The 19,607-nt window shown below is 34.5% G+C and overlaps 1 protein-coding gene across 1 annotated transcript in view; it reads right to left on the bottom strand.

Moving 5' to 3' along the window:
* LOC117339955 (protein mono-ADP-ribosyltransferase PARP14-like) overlaps positions 1-19,607 on the bottom strand; it is a 72,708-nt gene that overhangs the window by 3,710 nt on the left and 49,391 nt on the right. The window contains exons 19-23 of the mRNA XM_033901679.1: positions 19,246-19,472; positions 16,165-16,576; positions 15,302-15,441; positions 13,261-13,329; positions 12,024-12,195 (exon numbers count right to left, since the gene is read on the bottom strand). Of these exons, the coding sequence (XP_033757570.1) occupies positions 12,024-12,195; positions 13,261-13,329; positions 15,302-15,441; positions 16,165-16,576; positions 19,246-19,472 (1,020 nt within the window). The remainder of the gene's footprint in view (positions 1-12,023; positions 12,196-13,260; positions 13,330-15,301; positions 15,442-16,164; positions 16,577-19,245; positions 19,473-19,607) is intronic.

The raw sequence follows: 19,607 nt of genomic DNA, 5'->3' as shown, positions 1-19,607 counted from the left end.
ATAATAACAAGTAACGCCATTAACATAGACTGTAACTGTAAGGAGACAGATGTTATAATAACAAGTATACACCATTAACATTGGCTGTAACTGTAAGGAGACAGATGTTATAATAACAAGTATACACCATTAACATAGACTGTAACTGTAAGGAGACAGATGTTATAATAACAAGTATACACCATTAACATAGACTGTAACTGTAAAGAGACAGATGTTATAATAACAAGTATACACCATTAACATAGACTGTAAGGAGACAGATGTTATAATAACAAGTATACACCATTAACATAGGCTGTAACTGTAAGGAGACAGATGTTATAATAACAAGTATACACCATTAACGTAGACTGTAACTGTAAGGAGACAGATGTTATAATAACAAGTATACACCATTAACATAGGCTGTTACTGTAAGGAGACAGATGTTATAATAAGTATACACCATTAACATAGGCTGTAACTGTAAGGAGACAGATGTTATAATAACAAGTATACACCATTAACATAGGCTGTTACTGTAAGGAGACAGATGTTATAACAAGTATACACCATTAACATAGACTGTAACTGTAAGGAGACAGATGTTATAATAACAAGTATACACCATTAACATAGACTCTAACTGTAAGGAGACAGATGTTATAATAACGAGTAACGCCATTAACATTGGCTGTAACTGTAAGGAGACAGATGTTATAATAACAAGTATACACCATTAACATAGGCTGTAACTGTAAGGAGACAGATGTTATAATAACAAGTATACACCATTAACATAGGCTGTAACTGTAAGGAGACAGATGTTATAATAACAAGTATACACCATTAACATAGACTGTAACTGTAAGGAGACAGATGTTATAATAACAAGTATACACCATTAACATAGACTGTAACTGTAAGGAGACAGATGTTATAATAACAAGTATACACCATTAACATAGGCTGTTACTGTAAGGAGACAGATGTTATAATAAGTATACACCATTAACATAGACTGTAACTGTAAGGAGACAAACATGGATGTTATAATAACAAGTATACACCATTAACATAGACTGTAACTGTAAGGAGACAGATGTTATAATAACAAGTATACACCATTAACATAGGCTGTAACTGTAAGGAGACAGATGTTATAATAACAAGTATACACCATTAACATAGACTCTAACTGTAAGGAGACAGATGTTATAATAACGAGTAACGCTATTAACATTGGCTGTAACTGTAAGGAGACAGATGTTATAATAACAAGTATACACCATTAACATAGGCTGTAACTGTAAGGAGACAGATGTTATAATAACAAGTATACACCATTAACATAGACTGTAAGGAGACAGATGTTATAATAACAAGTAACACCATTAACATAGACTGTAACTGTAAGGAGACAGATGTTATAATAACAAGTATACACCATTAACATAGACTGTAACTGTAAGGAGACAGATGTTATAATAACAAGTATACACCATTAACATAGGCTGTAACTGTAAGGAGACAGATGTTATAATAACAAGTATACACCATTAACATAGACTGTAAGGAGACAGATGTTATAATAACAAGTATACACCATTAACATTGGCTGTAACTGTAAGGAGACAGATGTTATAATAACAAGTATACACCATTAACATAGACTGTAACTGTAAGGAGACAGATGTTATAATAACAAGTATACACCATTAACATAGGCTGTAACTGTAAGGAGACAGATGTTATAATAACAAGTATACACCATTAACATAGGCTGTAACTGTAAGGAGACAGATGTTATAATAACAAGTATACACCATTAACATAGACTGTAACTGTAAGGAGACAGATGTTATAATAACAAGTATACACCATTAACATAGACTGTAACTGTAAGGAGACAGATGTTATAATAACAAGTATACACCATTAACATAGACTGTAAGGAGACAGATGTTATAATAACAAGTATACACCATTAACATAGACTGTAACTGTAAGGAGACAGATGTTATAATAACAAGTATACACCATTAACATAGGCTGTAACTGTAAGGAGACAGATGTTATAATAACAAGTATACACCATTAACATAGACTGTAACTGTAAGGAGACAGATGTTATAATAACACGTATACACCATTAACATAGACTGTAACTGTAAGGAGACAGATGTTATAATAACAAGTATACACCATTAACATAGGCTGTAACTGTAAGGAGACAGATGTTATAATAACAAGTATACACCATTAACATAGACTGTAACTGTAAGGAGACAGATGTTATAATAACAAGTATACACCATTAACATAGGCTGTAACTGTAAGGAGACAGATGTTATAATAACAAGTATACACCATTAACATAGACTGTAACTGTAAGGAGACAGATGTTATAATAACAAGTATACACCATTAACATAGACTCTAACTGTAAGGAGACAGATGTTATAATAACAAGTATACACCATTAACGTAGACTGTAACTGTAAGGAGACAGATGTTATAATAACAAGTAACACCATTAACATAGACTGTAAGGAGACAGATGTTATAATAACAAGTATACACCATTAACATAGACTGTAACTGTAAGGAGACAGATGTTATAATAACAAGTATACACCATTAACATAGGCTGTAACTGTAAGGAGACAGATGTTATAATAACAAGTATACACCATTAACATAGACTGTAAAGAGACAGATGTTATAATAACAAGTATACACCATTAACATAGGCTGTAACTGTAAGGAGACAGATGTTATAATAACAAGTATACACCATTAACATAGGCTGTAACTGTAAGGAGACAGATGTTATAATAACAAGTATACACCATTAACATAGACTGTAAGGAGACAGATGTTATAATAACAAGTATACACCATTAACATAGACTGTAACTGTAAGGAGACAGATGTTATAATAACAAGTATACACCATTAACATAGGCTGTAACTGTAAGGAGACAGATGTTATAATAACAAGTATACACCATTAACATAGACTGTAAGGAGACAGATGTTATAATAACAAGTATACACCATTAACATAGACTGTAACTGTAAGGAGACAGATGTTATAATAACAAGTATACACCATTAACATAGGCTGTAACTGTAAGGAGACAGATGTTATAATAACAAGTATACACCATTAACATAGACTGTAAGGAGACAGATGTTATAATAACAAGTATACACCATTAACATAGACTGTAACTGTAAGGAGACAGATGTTATAATAACAAGTATACACCATTAACATAGACTGTAACTGTAAGGAGACAGATGTTATAATAACAAGTATACACCATTAACATAGACTGTAACTGTAAGGAGACAGATGTTATAATAACAAGTATACACCATTAACATAGACTGTAACTGTAAGGAGACAGATGTTATAATAACAAGTATACACCATTAACATAGACTGTAACTGTAAGGAGACAGATGTTATAATAACAAGTATACACCATTAACATAGACTGTAACTGTAAGGAGACAGATGTTATAATAACAAGTATACGCCATTAACATAGGCTGTAACTGTAAGGAGACAGATGTTATAATAACAAGTATACACCATTAACATAGACTGTAACTGTAAGGAGACAGATGTTATAATAACAAGTATACACCATTAACATAGACTGTAACTGTAAGGAGACAGATGTTATAATAACAAGTATACACCATTAACATAGGCTGTAACTGTAAGGAGACAGATGTTATAATAACAAGTATACACCATTAACATAGACTGTAAGGAGACAGATGTTATAATAACAAGTATACACCATTAACATAGACTGTAACTGTAAGGAGACAGATGTTATAATAACAAGTATACACCATTAACATAGACTGTAACTGTAAGGAGACAGATGTTATAATAACAAGTATACACCATTAACATAGACTGTAACTGTAAGGAGACAGATGTTATAATAACAAGTATACACCATTAACATAGACTGTAACTGTAAGGAGACAGATGTTATAATAACAAGTATACACCATTAACATAGACTGTAACTGTAAGGAGACAGATGTTATAATAACAAGTATACACCATTAACATAGACTGTAACTGTAAGGAGACAGATGTTATAATAACAAGTATACACCATTAACATAGGCTGTAACTGTAAGGAGACAGATGTTATAATAACAAGTATACACCATTAACATAGGCTGTAACTGTAAGGAGACAGATGTTATAATAACAAGTAACACCATTAACATAGACTGTTACTGTAAGGAGACAGATGTTATAATAACAAGTATACACCATTAACATAGACTGTAACTGTAAGGAGACAGATGTTATAATAACAAGTAACACCATTAACATAGACTGTTACTGTAAGGAGACAGATGTTATAATAACAAGTATACACCATTAACATAGGCTGTAACTGTAAGGAGACAGATGTTATAATAACAAGTATACACCATTAACATAGACTCTAACTGTAAGGAGACAGATGTTATAATAACGAGTATACACCATTAACATAGGCTGTAACTGTAAGGAGACAGATGTTATAATAACAAGTATACACCATAAACATAGACTGTAACTGTAAGGAGACAGATGTTATAATAACAAGTATACACCATTAACATTGGCTGTAACTGTAAGGAGACAGATGTTATAATAACAAGTATACACCATTAACATAGGCTGTAACTGTAAGGAGACAGATGTTATAATAACAAGTATACACCATTAACATAGGCTGTAACTGTAAGGAGACAGATGTTATAATAACAAGTATACACCATTAACATAGACTGTAACTGTAAGGAGACAGATGTTATAATAACAAGTATACACCATTAACATAGACTGTAACTGTAAGGAGACAGATGTTATAATAACAAGTATACACCATTAACATAGGCTGTTACTGTAAGGAGACAGATGTTATAATAAGTATACACCATTAACATAGACTGTAACTATAAGGAGACAGATGTTATAATAACAAGTATACACCATTAACATAGACTGTAACTGTAAGGAGACAGATGTTATAATAACAAGTAACACCATTAACATTGGCTGTAACTGTAAGGAGACAGATGTTATAATAACAAGTAACACCATTAACATTGGCTGTAACTGTAAGGAGACAGATGTTATAATAACAAGTAACACCATTAACATTGGCTGTAACTGTAAGGAGACAGATGTTATAATAACAAGTATACACCATTAACATAGACTCTAACTGTAAGGAGACAGATGTTATAATAACGAGTAACGCCATTAACATTGGCTGTAACTGTAAGGAGACAGATGTTATAATAACAAGTATACACCATTAACATAGACTGTAACTGTAAGGAGACAGATGTTATAATAACAAGTATACACCATTAACATAGGCTGTAACTGTAAGGAGACAGATGTTATAATAACAAGTATACACCATTAACATAGACTGTAACTATAAGGAGACAGATGTTATAATAACAAGTATACACCATTAACATAGGCTGTAACTGTAAGGAGACAGATGTTATAATAACAAGTATACACCATTAACATAGACTGTAACTGTAAGGAGACAGATGTTATAATAACAAGTATACACCATTAACATTGGCTGTAACTGTAAGGAGACAGATGTTATAATAACAAGTATACACCATTAACATAGGCTGTAACTGTAAGGAGACAGATGTTATAATAACAAGTATACACCATTAACATAGGCTGTAACTGTAAGGAGACAGATGTTATAATAACAAGTATACACCATTAACATAGACTGTAACTGTAAGGAGACAGATGTTATAATAACAAGTATACACCATTAACATAGGCTGTAACTGTAAGGAGACAGATGTTATAATAACAAGTATACACCATTAACGTAGGCTGTAACTGTAAGGAGACAGATGTTATAATAACAAGTATACACCATTAACATAGGCTGTAACTGTAAGGAGACAGATGTTATAATAACAAGTAACACCATTAACATAGACTGTAACTGTAAGGAGACAGATGTTATAATAACAAGTAACACCATTAACATAGACTGTAACTGTAAGGAGACAGATGTTATAATAACAAGTAACACCATTAACATAGGCTGTAACTGTAAGGAGACAGATGTTATAATAACAAGTATACACCATTAACGTAGGCTGTAACTGTAAAGAGACAGATGTTATAATAACAAGTATACACCATTAACATAGGCTGTAACTGTAAGGAGACAGATGTTATAATAACAAGTATACACCATTAACATAGGCTGTAACTGTAAGGAGACAGATGTTATAATAACAAGTATACACCATTAACATAGACTGCAACTGTAAGGAGACAGATGTTATAATAACAAGTATACACCATTAACATAGACTGTAACTGTAAGGAGACAGATGTTATAATAACAAGTATACACCATTAACATAGACTGTAACTGTAAGGAGACAGATGTTATAATAACAAGTATACACCATTAACATAGGCTGTTACTGTAAGGAGACAGATGTTATAATAAGTATACACCATTAACATAGACTGTAACTATAAGGAGACAGATGTTATAATAACAAGTATACACCATTAACATAGACTGTAACTGTAAGGAGACAGATGTTATAATAACAAGTAACACCATTAACATTGGCTGTAACTGTAAGGAGACAGATGTTATAATAACAAGTAACACCATTAACATTGGCTGTAACTGTAAGGAGACAGATGTTATAATAACAAGTATACACCATTAACATAGACTCTAACTGTAAGGAGACAGATGTTATAATAACGAGTAACGCCATTAACATTGGCTGTAACTGTAAGGAGACAGATGTTATAATAACAAGTATACACCATTAACATAGACTGTAACTGTAAGGAGACAGATGTTATAATAACAAGTATACACCATTAACATAGGCTGTAACTGTAAGGAGACAGATGTTATAATAACAAGTATACACCATTAACATAGACTGTAACTATAAGGAGACAGATGTTATAATAACAAGTATACACCATTAACATAGACTGTAACTGTAAGGAGACAGATGTTATAATAACAAGTATACACCATTAACATAGGCTGTAACTGTAAGGAGACAGATGTTATAATAACAAGTATACACCATTAACATAGGCTGTAACTGTAAGGAGACAGATGTTATAATAACAAGTATACACCATTAACATAGACTGTAACTGTAAGGAGACAGATGTTATAATAACAAGTATACACCATTAACATAGGCTGTAACTGTAAGGAGACAGATGTTATAATAACAAGTATACACCATTAACGTAGGCTGTAACTGTAAGGAGACAGATGTTATAATAACAAGTATACACCATTAACATAGGCTGTAACTGTAAGGAGACAGATGTTATAATAACAAGTAACACCATTAACATAGACTGTAACTGTAAGGAGACAGATGTTATAATAACAAGTAACACCATTAACATAGACTGTAACTGTAAGGAGACAGATGTTATAATAACAAGTAACACCATTAACATAGGCTGTAACTGTAAGGAGACAGATGTTATAATAACAAGTATACACCATTAACGTAGGCTGTAACTGTAAAGAGACAGATGTTATAATAACAAGTATACACCATTAACATAGGCTGTAACTGTAAGGAGACAGATGTTATAATAACAAGTATACACCATTAACATAGGCTGTAACTGTAAGGAGACAGATGTTATAATAACAAGTATACACCATTAACATAGACTGCAACTGTAAGGAGACAGATGTTATAATAACAAGTAACACCATTAACATAGACTGTAACTGTAAGGAGACAGATGTTATAATAACAAGTATACACCATTAACATAGGCTGTAACTGTAAGGAGACAGATGTTATAATAACAAGTAACACCATTGACATAGACTGTAACTGTAAGGAGACAGATGTTATAATAACAAGTAACACCATTAACATAGGCTGTAACTGTAAGGAGACAGATGTTATAATAACAAGTATACACCATTAACATAGGCTGTAACTGTAAGGAGACAGATGTTATAATAACAAGTATACACCATTAACATAGAGTGTAACTGTAAGGAGACAGATGTTATAATAACAAGTAACACCATTAACATAGACTGTAACTGTAAGGAGACAGATGTTATAATAACAAGTAACACCATTAACATAGGCTGTAACTGTAAGGAGACAGATGTTATAATAACAAGTATACACCATTAACATAGACTGTAACTGTAAGGAGACAGATGTTATAATAATAAGTATACACCATTAACATAGACTTTAACTGTAAGGAGACAGATGTTATAATAACAAGTAACACCATTAACATAGGCTGTAACTGTAAGGAGACAGATGTTATAATAACAAGTATACACCATTAACATAGGCTGTAACTGTAAGGAGACAGATGTTATAATAACAAGTATACACCATTAACATAGGCTGTAACTGTAAGGAGACAGATGTTATAATAACAAGTAACACCATTAACATAGACTGTAACTGTAAGGAGACAGATGTTATAATAACAAGTAACACCATTAACATAGACTGTAACTGTAAGGAGACAGATGTTATAATAACAAGTATACACCATTAACATAGGCTGTAACTGTAAGGAGACAGATGTTATAATAACAAGTATACACCATTAACGTAGGCTGTAACTGTAAAGAGACAGATGTTATAATAACAAGTATACACCATTAACATAGGCTGTAACTGTAAGGAGACAGATGTTATAATAACAAGTATACACCATTAACATAGGCTGTAACTGTAAGGAGACAGATGTTATAATAACAAGTATACACCATTAACATAGACTGCAACTGTAAGGAGACAGATGTTATAATAACAAGTATACACCATTAACATAGACTGTAACTGTAAGGAGACAGATGTTATAATAACAAGTATACACCATTAACATAGACTGTAACTGTAAGGAGACAGATGTTATAATAACAAGTATACACCATTAACATAGGCTGTAACTGTAAGGAGACAGATGTTATAATAACAAGTATACACCATTAACATAGGCTGTAACTGTAAGGAGACAGATGTTATAATAACAAGTATACACCATTAACATAGACTGCAACTGTAAGGAGACAGATGTTATAATAACAAGTATACACCATTAACATAGACTGTAACTGTAAGGAGACAGATGTTATAATAACAAGTATACACCATTAACATAGACTGTAACTGTAAGGAGACAGATGTTATAATAACAAGTATACACCATTAACATAGACTGTAACTGTAAGGAGACAGATGTTATAATAACAAGTATACACCATTAACATAGGCTGTTACTGTAAGGAGACAGATGTTATAATAAGTATACACCATTAACATAGACTGTAACTATAAGGAGACAGATGTTATAATAACAAGTATACACCATTAACATAGGCTGTTACTGTAAGGAGACAGATGTTATAATAACAAGTAACACCATTAACATTGGCTGTAACTGTAAGGAGACAGATGTTATAATAACAAGTATACACCATTAACATAGGCTGTAACTGTAAGGAGACAGATGTTATAATAACAAGTATACACCATTAACATAGACTCTAACTGTAAGGAGACAGATGTTATAATAACGAGTAACACCATTAACATTGGCTGTAACTGTAAGGAGACAGATGTTATAATAACAAGTATACACCATTAACATAGACTCTAACTGTAAGGAGACAGATGTTATAATAACGAGTAACACCATTAACATAGGCTGTAACTGTAAGGAGACAGATGTTATAATAACAAGTATACACCATTAACATAGACTCTAACTGTAAGGAGACAGATGTTATAATAACAAGTAACACCATTAACATTGGCTGTAACTGTAAGGAGACAGATGTTATAATAACAAGTATACACCATTAACATAGACTCTAACTGTAAGGAGACAGATGTTATAATAACGAGTAACGCCATTAACATTGGCTGTAACTGTAAGGAGACAGATGTTATAATAACAAGTATACACCATTAACATAGACTGTAACTGTAAGGAGACAGATGTTATAATAACAAGTATACACCATTAACATAGGCTGTAACTGTAAGGAGACAGATGTTATAATAACAAGTAACACCATTAACATAGACTGTAACTGTAAGGAGACAGATGTTATAATAACAAGTAACACCATTAACATAGGCTGTAACTGTAAGGAGACAGATGTTATAATAACAAGTATACACCATTAACGTAGGCTGTAACTGTAAAGAGACAGATGTTATAATAACAAGTATACACCATTAACATAGATACATCATTAACATAGGCTGTAACTGTAAGGAGACAGATGTTATAATAACAAGTAACACCATTAACATAGACTGTAACTGTAAGGAGACAGATGTTATAATAACAAGTATACACCATTAACATAGACTGTAACTGTAAGGAGACAGATGTTATAATAACAAGTATACACCATAAACATAGACTGTAACTGTAAGGAGACAGATGTTATAATAACAAGTAACACCATTAACATAGGCTGTAACTGTAAGGAGACAGATGTTATAATAACAAGTATACACCATTAACGTAGGCTGTAACTGTAAAGAGACAGATGTTATAATAACAAGTATACACCATTAACATAGGCTGTAACTGTAAGGAGACAGATGTTATAATAACAAGTATACACCATTAACATAGGCTGTAACTGTAAGGAGACAGATGTTATAATAACAAGTATACACCATTAACATAGACTGCAACTGTAAGGAGACAGATGTTATAATAACAAGTAACACCATTAACATAGACTGTAACTGTAAGGAGACAGATGTTATAATAACAAGTATACACCATTAACATAGGCTGTAACTGTAAGGAGACAGATGTTATAATAACAAGTAACACCATTGACATAGACTGTAACTGTAAGGAGACAGATGTTATAATAACAAGTAACACCATTAACATAGGCTGTAACTGTAAGGAGACAGATGTTATAATAACAAGTATACACCATTAACATAGGCTGTAACTGTAAGGAGACAGATGTTATAATAACAAGTATACACCATTAACATAGAGTGTAACTGTAAGGAGACAGATGTTATAATAACAAGTAACACCATTAACATAGACTGTAACTGTAAGGAGACAGATGTTATAATAACAAGTAACACCATTAACATAGGCTGTAACTGTAAGGAGACAGATGTTATAATAACAAGTATACACCATTAACATAGACTGTAACTGTAAGGAGACAGATGTTATAATAATAAGTATACACCATTAACATAGACTTTAACTGTAAGGAGACAGATGTTATAATAACAAGTAACACCATTAACATAGGCTGTAACTGTAAGGAGACAGATGTTATAATAACAAGTATACACCATTAACATAGGCTGTAACTGTAAGGAGACAGATGTTATAATAACAAGTATACGCCATTAACATAGGCTGTAACTGTAAGGAGACAGATGTTATAATAACAAGTATACACCATTAACATAGACTGTAACTGTAAGGAGACAGATGTTATTATAACAAGTATATACCATTAACATAGGCTGTAACTGTAAGGAGACAGATGTTATAATAACAAGTATACGCCATTAACATAGGCTGTAACTGTAAGGAGACAGATGTTATAATAACAAGTATACACCATTAACATAGACTGTAACTGTAAGGAGACAGATGTTATAACAAGTATACAACATTAACATAGGATGTAGCTGTAAGGAGACAGATGTTATAACAAGTATACACCATTAACATAGGCTGTAACTGTAAGGAGACAGATGTTATAATAACAAGTATACACCATTAACATAGACTGTAACTGTAAGGAGACAGATGTTATAACAAGTATACAACATTAACATAGGATGTAGCTGTAAGGAGACAGATGTTATAAAACATTTGTCAGTAATAATCACAAAAACATATCTGGTACACACAGCAGTGCTATAAGTAGCCAGCTCCAAAGTATACTAACCATTTTTGCCACAGTAACTACGATCAAATCCTTTCATGGCAATCTTTTTCACAGTATCCGGGGAGGTTCCATGCCACAGCCATTTCTCAGGGTCTTTCTTATTCCGAGTAAACAATTCCTGTTTCTTGGCACTGTACTGTTGGTAAAGAGATTTATTCTGGATTCGTTGAATCTAAAAACATAGAAAGTATGACAGTAAACTTGTATTTGAAATTTTGACTCACATAAATCAATTTTTTCATTAGAATTTCACCACACTTATTTTCTATACTCTAGACCACTTATTTTCTACCCCATTTACCAGTGTTACAGGCCCTCTGGGCCACTAGTTTTCTACCCTGTATACCAGTGATACAGGCCCTCTGGGCCACTTGTTTTCTACTCTGTATACCAGTGATATAGCCCCTCTGGGCCAGTTATTTTCTACCCCGTTTACCAGTGTTACAGGCCCTCTGGGCCACTTATTTTTTTACTCTGTATACCAGTGATACAGGCCCTCTGGGCCACTTGTTCTCTACTCTGTATACCAGTGATATAGGCCCTCTGGGCCAGTTATTTTCTACCCCGTTTACCAGTGATACAGGCCCTCTGGGCCACTTATTTTCTACCCTGTATACCAGTGATACAGGCCCTCTGGGCCACTTATATTCTACCCCATTTACTAGTGTTACAGGCCCTCTGGGCCACTAGTTTTCTACTCAGTATACCAGTGATACAGGCCCTCTGAGCCACTTATTTTCTACTCTGTATACCAGTGATACAGGACCTCTGGGCCACTTGTCTTATACTCTGTATACCAGTGATACAGGCCCTCTGGGCCACTTGTTCTCTACTCTGTATACCAGTGATATAGGCCCTCTGGGCCACTTGTCTTCTACCCTGTATACCAGTGATACAGGCCCTCTGGGCCACTTATATTCTACCCCATTTACTAGTGTTACAGGCCCTCTGGGCCACTAGTTTTCTACTCAGTATACCAGTGATACAGGCCCTCTGAGCCACTTATTTTCTACCCTGTATACCAGTGATACAGGACCTCTGGGCCACTTGTCTTCTACTCTGTATACCAGTGATACAGGCCCTCTGGGCCACTTGTCTTCTACTGTGTATACCATTGATGCATGTACTTTCTACTTCTGTATACCAGAATGTGACACTGGAAACACGAGTTTCTGAACTAAGCTAGAAATGGTTCTTATAGTTTGAAACTTTGTGATCCTTAGTAATGTTGGTGTACCTTGATTATCTGATGGGAGCCATACTGTGGAGCCAGGAAACCCTGCATTAGAAACTGGTGCATGCCGGCCTAGATTGGATAAAAAATAACAGATGTTAAAACATTGTATTCTTCATTACCAATGAGTGTAGATTCTCCCACACTTCTCACACTTCATATGAGAAGATCTGCTTTGCCAGGGAAATATACATCACATAAATCTGTTTTTCCCAACCTACAAAATCTCAAAAGGACCTTTAGGGGCCTATATTGCTCACCTGAATATTTCAGTGATTACTAAGTATGGCAAAACACTGAAGTAATATTACAAAATCTTTTTCCAGTTTTGGATCTGCTTCTCTGTACCATAACAATGAAGTTGGTACCGGTAAAAATCCAATTAAGTTGAAAAGCACTCAAAAATACTTCAAAGGATTTATTTCTAATGTTCCCACCATTTATGTAAATTTGGTTCTCATTCATCCACTTGGTTGCTTCAGACCAAGTATGGAAAAACTCCTTTCATTCATATACAGAAAAAAAAACAATTTTAAAGAATTTGCTGCATTTCCCCTTAGGAACACAAACTCACCGCTTATTCAAAACTAAACAAGAGGCCCAATGGGCCTGTATCGCTCACCTGGCTCTACAGCAACTTTGAAGTTGATTGAGGTCATTTCTAAAGATACTATGTTGATTATCTCTTTATTCAAATATCATTGTAAGCTAGTTTTATTTATATTAAAACAATTCTAGTCCTTCATTCCAGCATTCTATTGGCCTAATATCAGGTCTTTGAGGCTCTTGGCTATCCCAAAATTATTGTTTACAGATTTAAGCCGATTTCACCCCTGTGACCTTGAATGTAGGTCGAGGTCATTTATTTGAACAAAATTGGTAGCCCTTCACCCCAGCATGCTACAGGCCCAATATCAAGTCCCTGGGCCTCTTGGTTATTGAGAACAAGTCGTTTGAAGATTATAGCCTATTTGACCCATGTGACCTTGAATGAAGGTCAAGGTCATTTATTTGAACAAACTTTGTAGCCCTTCACCCCAGCATGCTACAGGCCCAATATCAAGTCCCTGGGCCTCTTGGTTATTGAGAAGAAGTTGTTTGAAGATTATAGCCTATTTGACCCATGTGACCTTAAATGAAGGTCAAGGTCATTTATTTAAACAAACTTAGTAGCCCTTCACCCCAGCATGCTACAGGCCCAGTATCAAGTCCCTGGGCCTCTTGGTTATTGAGAAGAAGTCTTTTAAAGATTTTAACCTATTTGACCCATGTGACCTTGAATGAAGGTCAAGGTCATCTATTTGAACAAACTTGGTAGCCCTTCACCCAAGCATGCTACATGCCCAATATCAAGTCCCTGGGCCTCTTGGTTATTGAGAAGAAGTCGTTTGAAGATTATAGCCTATTTGACCCATGTGACCTTGAATGAATGTCAAGGTCAATTATTTGAACAAACTTGGTAGCCCTTCACCCCAGTATGCTACAGGCCCAATATGAAGTTCCTGGGCCTCTTGGTTATTGAGAAGAAGTTGTTTAAATGAAAAAGTTGACGCCGGACGGACGGACGGACGGACGGACGGACGGAGAGACGGACGGACGACGGACGCCGCACCATGGCATAAGCTCACTTGCCCTTCGGGCAGGTGAGCTAAAAATGTTTGTAAGACATAAATGCCCCTGCTGCCACTTGACACCCTGAAACAATTTGGTAAGGATTGCATCAGCAGTTCCTGAGATTAGCAAGTTATACCTACATTGCATCGGGAAGGGACAGACATTGGTAACAATATATGCTTCCCCCTCCCCATTTTATGGCAGGGGCATAATAATGCCAAATTTGGTCAAAATCTATTCAGCTGTTTATGACTAGTATCAGTTTTTAGGCAAAGTTGATGATGACAAGCAGATGACTGACGAATGCCACGTTTCAGTCTGATTGATAAGCTATCAAATACAATTTCTTTAAATAGAGATTTCTGGTTTCTGATAGCCACATTTTTGTTTTGAGCTAGATTTGCGATAATATACTAGACTACAAATGTACCTGCTGACCAGAAGACTGTCCTGCTGAAGCCCGAAATGCTTTCGCCGTATCTTTATACTCCGTGTCACTGGACGAGAGGTTCACCAGCTGGTAGCCATCTTTGCCCATCGATGACCATGTTGACGGCAGTCGTATACCAACTAGAAAACATATTAAGGAAGACATTTGAACTTAAGTTAGTTACTGGTTTATCACCTACTCGACTCCAACTATTGTTAGGGTTTGTCTCCCTGAATACTGTAAACATACTAATTTTGGCACACTCAAATTTTCGCACATTTCCATACTCTAATAAATTAGCACAAGGAAGAATTAGCTAGCCCATTTTTCTATTTTCTGTAGGAATATTGCATTGATAATGAAATTAGCGCAATCATAATCCAGCTCTTCAAGAGCGAAAACCATTAAAATATGTAAATATGTCTACAGTATTCTCACTGATAATTATAGTTAGTATTACTCATTGTTCTCTCAACAGGAGAGAGTAGTCCTCTGTTTTAGTCAAGAAATATTCTGTCCTTTGATAATTTCTTTTTAAGTATTTTGAGATTTTTTCTGGGGACAAGGTTTACATACATACAATGTACCAATTCAATGACTAGTGTAACATTATTCAACCTGAACTGTTGCCAGGATGGCTGATTAATTGGGGCATGGATAAAAAAAAGCTTGGATTTTAAAACTTTAGTGTGTGATGACTATATCCAGAGTTTCACTAAATTATTTTGAAAACTGTTGGTCCTGAGTGGTCTAGACAATAACAGGAAGATTGACAGATGGACAGAATGGACATTCTCATTCCAGTAATCATGCCTCCTAACTTTGTTGGAAAATAAATAAAGGTCATATGAAGGTAAACATACCTGTTGAATGCTGTCCGAGGTCTCGCCTTTCTACTTTGAACCTCTTGTGCGGTGAATCCTTTACATACTCCTCCATTTTTTGAAAGTCAATGATATAAGTGACCCCACTGCTGTCGTTGATCTTAGTCTGAACATCCTTGGCTTTGTAGGCCTTCTCAATCACCAAGTTGATCTCTGCATTGAACTGTCGCCATTTCCCATTGTCGTCATACACCCACTGCACATAATCAGCCAAAGTCTTTGCTTTTTCGACCTCATCTTTATGTTTCTCAAATTTATGGAGTAAACTCTGAATTTCGGGGAGCAGAACAGATGTTTTTGAATGTTGGCCTTGAAGAGTTATCTCCCCTTTGGCTTGGTTTATTTCTAAGTGAACCTGTCTTTGTGATCCAAGCTGATTCAATTCGCCAATCTGGAATAAAGTGTATACTTGTGGTATAATCCATGATCCAGAAGTAATTTTCAAGCACATTTAATGGAAACTATACTAAAGGGGAAAACTGGGGGAACACATTAGCCGTGTGGTACTGTAAACGTGGTTATTTTTGCGGCAGGTTATTTCGCGATTTTTGATATGTAAACTGTACTCATGGGGGTAATTTTCGCGATCAATCCACATTCATTTGTAGTTCAAGTTTACGCAAATTGACATCAAAATAATATGCTTGGGGTGAAATTTTCACGATCAAAAGGACTCCATGTTTACAGTAATATAACAGAACAACTGACACTACATCATTATAACAGAACGACTGTCACTACATCATTATAACAGAACGACTGTAACTACATCATTATAACAGAACCACTGTCACTACATCATTATAACAGAACGACTGACACTACATCATTATAACAGAACCACTGTCACTACATCATTATAACAGAAAGACTGTCACTACATCAATATAACAGAACGACTGACACTACATCATTATAACAGAACGACTGTCACTACATCATTATAACAGAACCACTGACACTACATCATTATAACAGAAAGACTGTCACTACATCATCATAACAGAACGACTGACACTACATCAATATAACAGAACGACTGACACTACATCAATATAACAGAACGACTGTCACTACATCAATATAACAGAACGACTGTCACTACATCATTATAACAGAACGACTGACACTACATCATTATAACAGAACGATTGACATTACATCAATATAACAGAACGACTGTCTACATCAATATAACAGAACGACTGACACTACATCATTATAACAGAACGACTGTCACTACATCATTATAACAGAACCACTGACACTACATCATTATAACAGAAAGACTGTCACTACATCATCATAACAGAACGACTGACACTACATCAATATAACAGAACGACTGACACTACATCATTATAACAGAAAGACTGTCACTACATCATTATAACAGAACCACTGACACTACATCAATATAACAGAACCACTGACACTACATCAGTATAACAGAACCACTGTCACTACATCATTATAACAGAACCACTGACACTACATCAATATAACAGAACCACTGACACTACATCAGTATAACAGAACCACTGTCACTACATCATTATAACAGAACCACTGTAACTACATCATTATAACAGAACCACTGTCACTACATCATTATAACAGAACGACTGACACTACATCATTATAACAGAACCACTGTCACTACATCATTATAACAGAAAGACTGTCACTACATCAATATAACAGAACGACTGACACTACATCATTATAACAGAACGACTGTCACTACATCATTATAACAGAACCACTGACACTACATCATTATAACAGAAAGACTGTCACTACATCATCATAACAGAACGACTGACACTACATCAATATAACAGAACGACTGACACTACATCAATATAACAGAACGACTGTCACTACATCAATATAACAGAACGACTGTCACTACATCATTATAACAGAACCACTGACACTACATCAATATAACAGAACCACTGACACTACATCAGTATAACAGAACCACTGTCACTACATCATTATAACAGAACGATTGACACTACATCAATATAACAGAACCACTGTCACTACATCATTATAACAGAACGATTGACACTACATCATTATAACAGAACGACTGTCACTACATCAATATAACAGAACCACTGACACTACATCAGTATAACAGAACCACTGACACTACATCATTATAACAGAACCACTGACACTACATCAGTATAACAGAACCACTGACACTACATCATTGCTATCACCTTTTCATTTTAAATGTACATGACATGATTTTGTAAACTTTACATATTATAAAACAATTGTGACACAACTTATATCACCAGGTAATCACTCTTGTTGGCACCAATGGAAGCACCCGAGATCTCACTGTGGCAGGAAACCAGATTACCCAGAGAAAACCCACATAGTTGAGCAGGTGACCCCACACAATTTCACTATCGGTTGGGGAATCAAACCCTGCATGTCTGCCTAAGTGAAAGGCAAGTGTGTTACCACTGTGCCATCCACCATCCAACCATAAGCAATATATGAAAACTATTGTAAAAAAGTGTAGAAATTAACCAGGTGTTTGTTTACTAGAATTGTTTTGTTACTTACCTGGTATTTGTTTACTAGAATTGTTTTGTTACTTACCTGGTGTTTGTTTACTAGAATTGTTTTGTTACTTACCTGGTGTTTGTTTACTAGAATTGTTTTGTTACTTACCTGATATTTGTTTACTAGAATTGTTTTGTTACTTACCTGGTGTTTGTTTACTAGAATTGTTTTGTTACTTACCTGGTGTTTGTTTACTAGAATTGTTTTGTTACTTACCTGATATTTGTTTACTAGAATTGTTTTGTTACTTACCTGATATTTGTTTACTAGAATGGTTTTGTTACTTACCTGGTATTTGTTTACTAGAATTGTTTTGTTACTTACCTGGTATTTGTTTACTAGAATTGTTTTGTTACTTACCTGATATTTGTTTACTAAAATTGTTTTATCACTTACCTGGCATGTGTTTACTAGAACTGTTGTGCTACTTACTTGGCATATGTTAAGTAGAATTGTTTTGTTACTTACCTGATATTTGTTTAATCTTTTTATGATATCTTGGTAGGACAACGGCACTTTTAATTTCCTGAATTCAGTGTCACACACCCGATCAAGGTGGTTCTTGGCCTTCTGAAGGTTGTTTAATGAATTGCTCCACAACAAAAACTTGACCTTTTCAGGGGTGGCGTAGGAGGTCACTGACCTATGACCTTTGTACTTAGGCTTTGTACCCCTGGATTTATATGCTCCCCTTTCTATGAATGATATAGAAGACAATGAACTTACAAATATGAATTGATTTTGATGGGAAAATCTGACAATTTCTTCAATGGGAATATGTTAACGTTCAGAATATTGTCATGAATATACCAGGTAGTGAAAATGACTTG

Source organism: Pecten maximus, chromosome 12 (genome assembly GCF_902652985.1).
Source record: "Pecten maximus chromosome 12, xPecMax1.1, whole genome shotgun sequence".
NCBI classification, from domain to species: domain Eukaryota; kingdom Metazoa; phylum Mollusca; class Bivalvia; order Pectinida; family Pectinidae; genus Pecten; species Pecten maximus.
The sequence above is the reverse complement of the archived record's forward strand: the minus strand, read 5'-3'. Positions and strand labels throughout refer to the sequence as shown.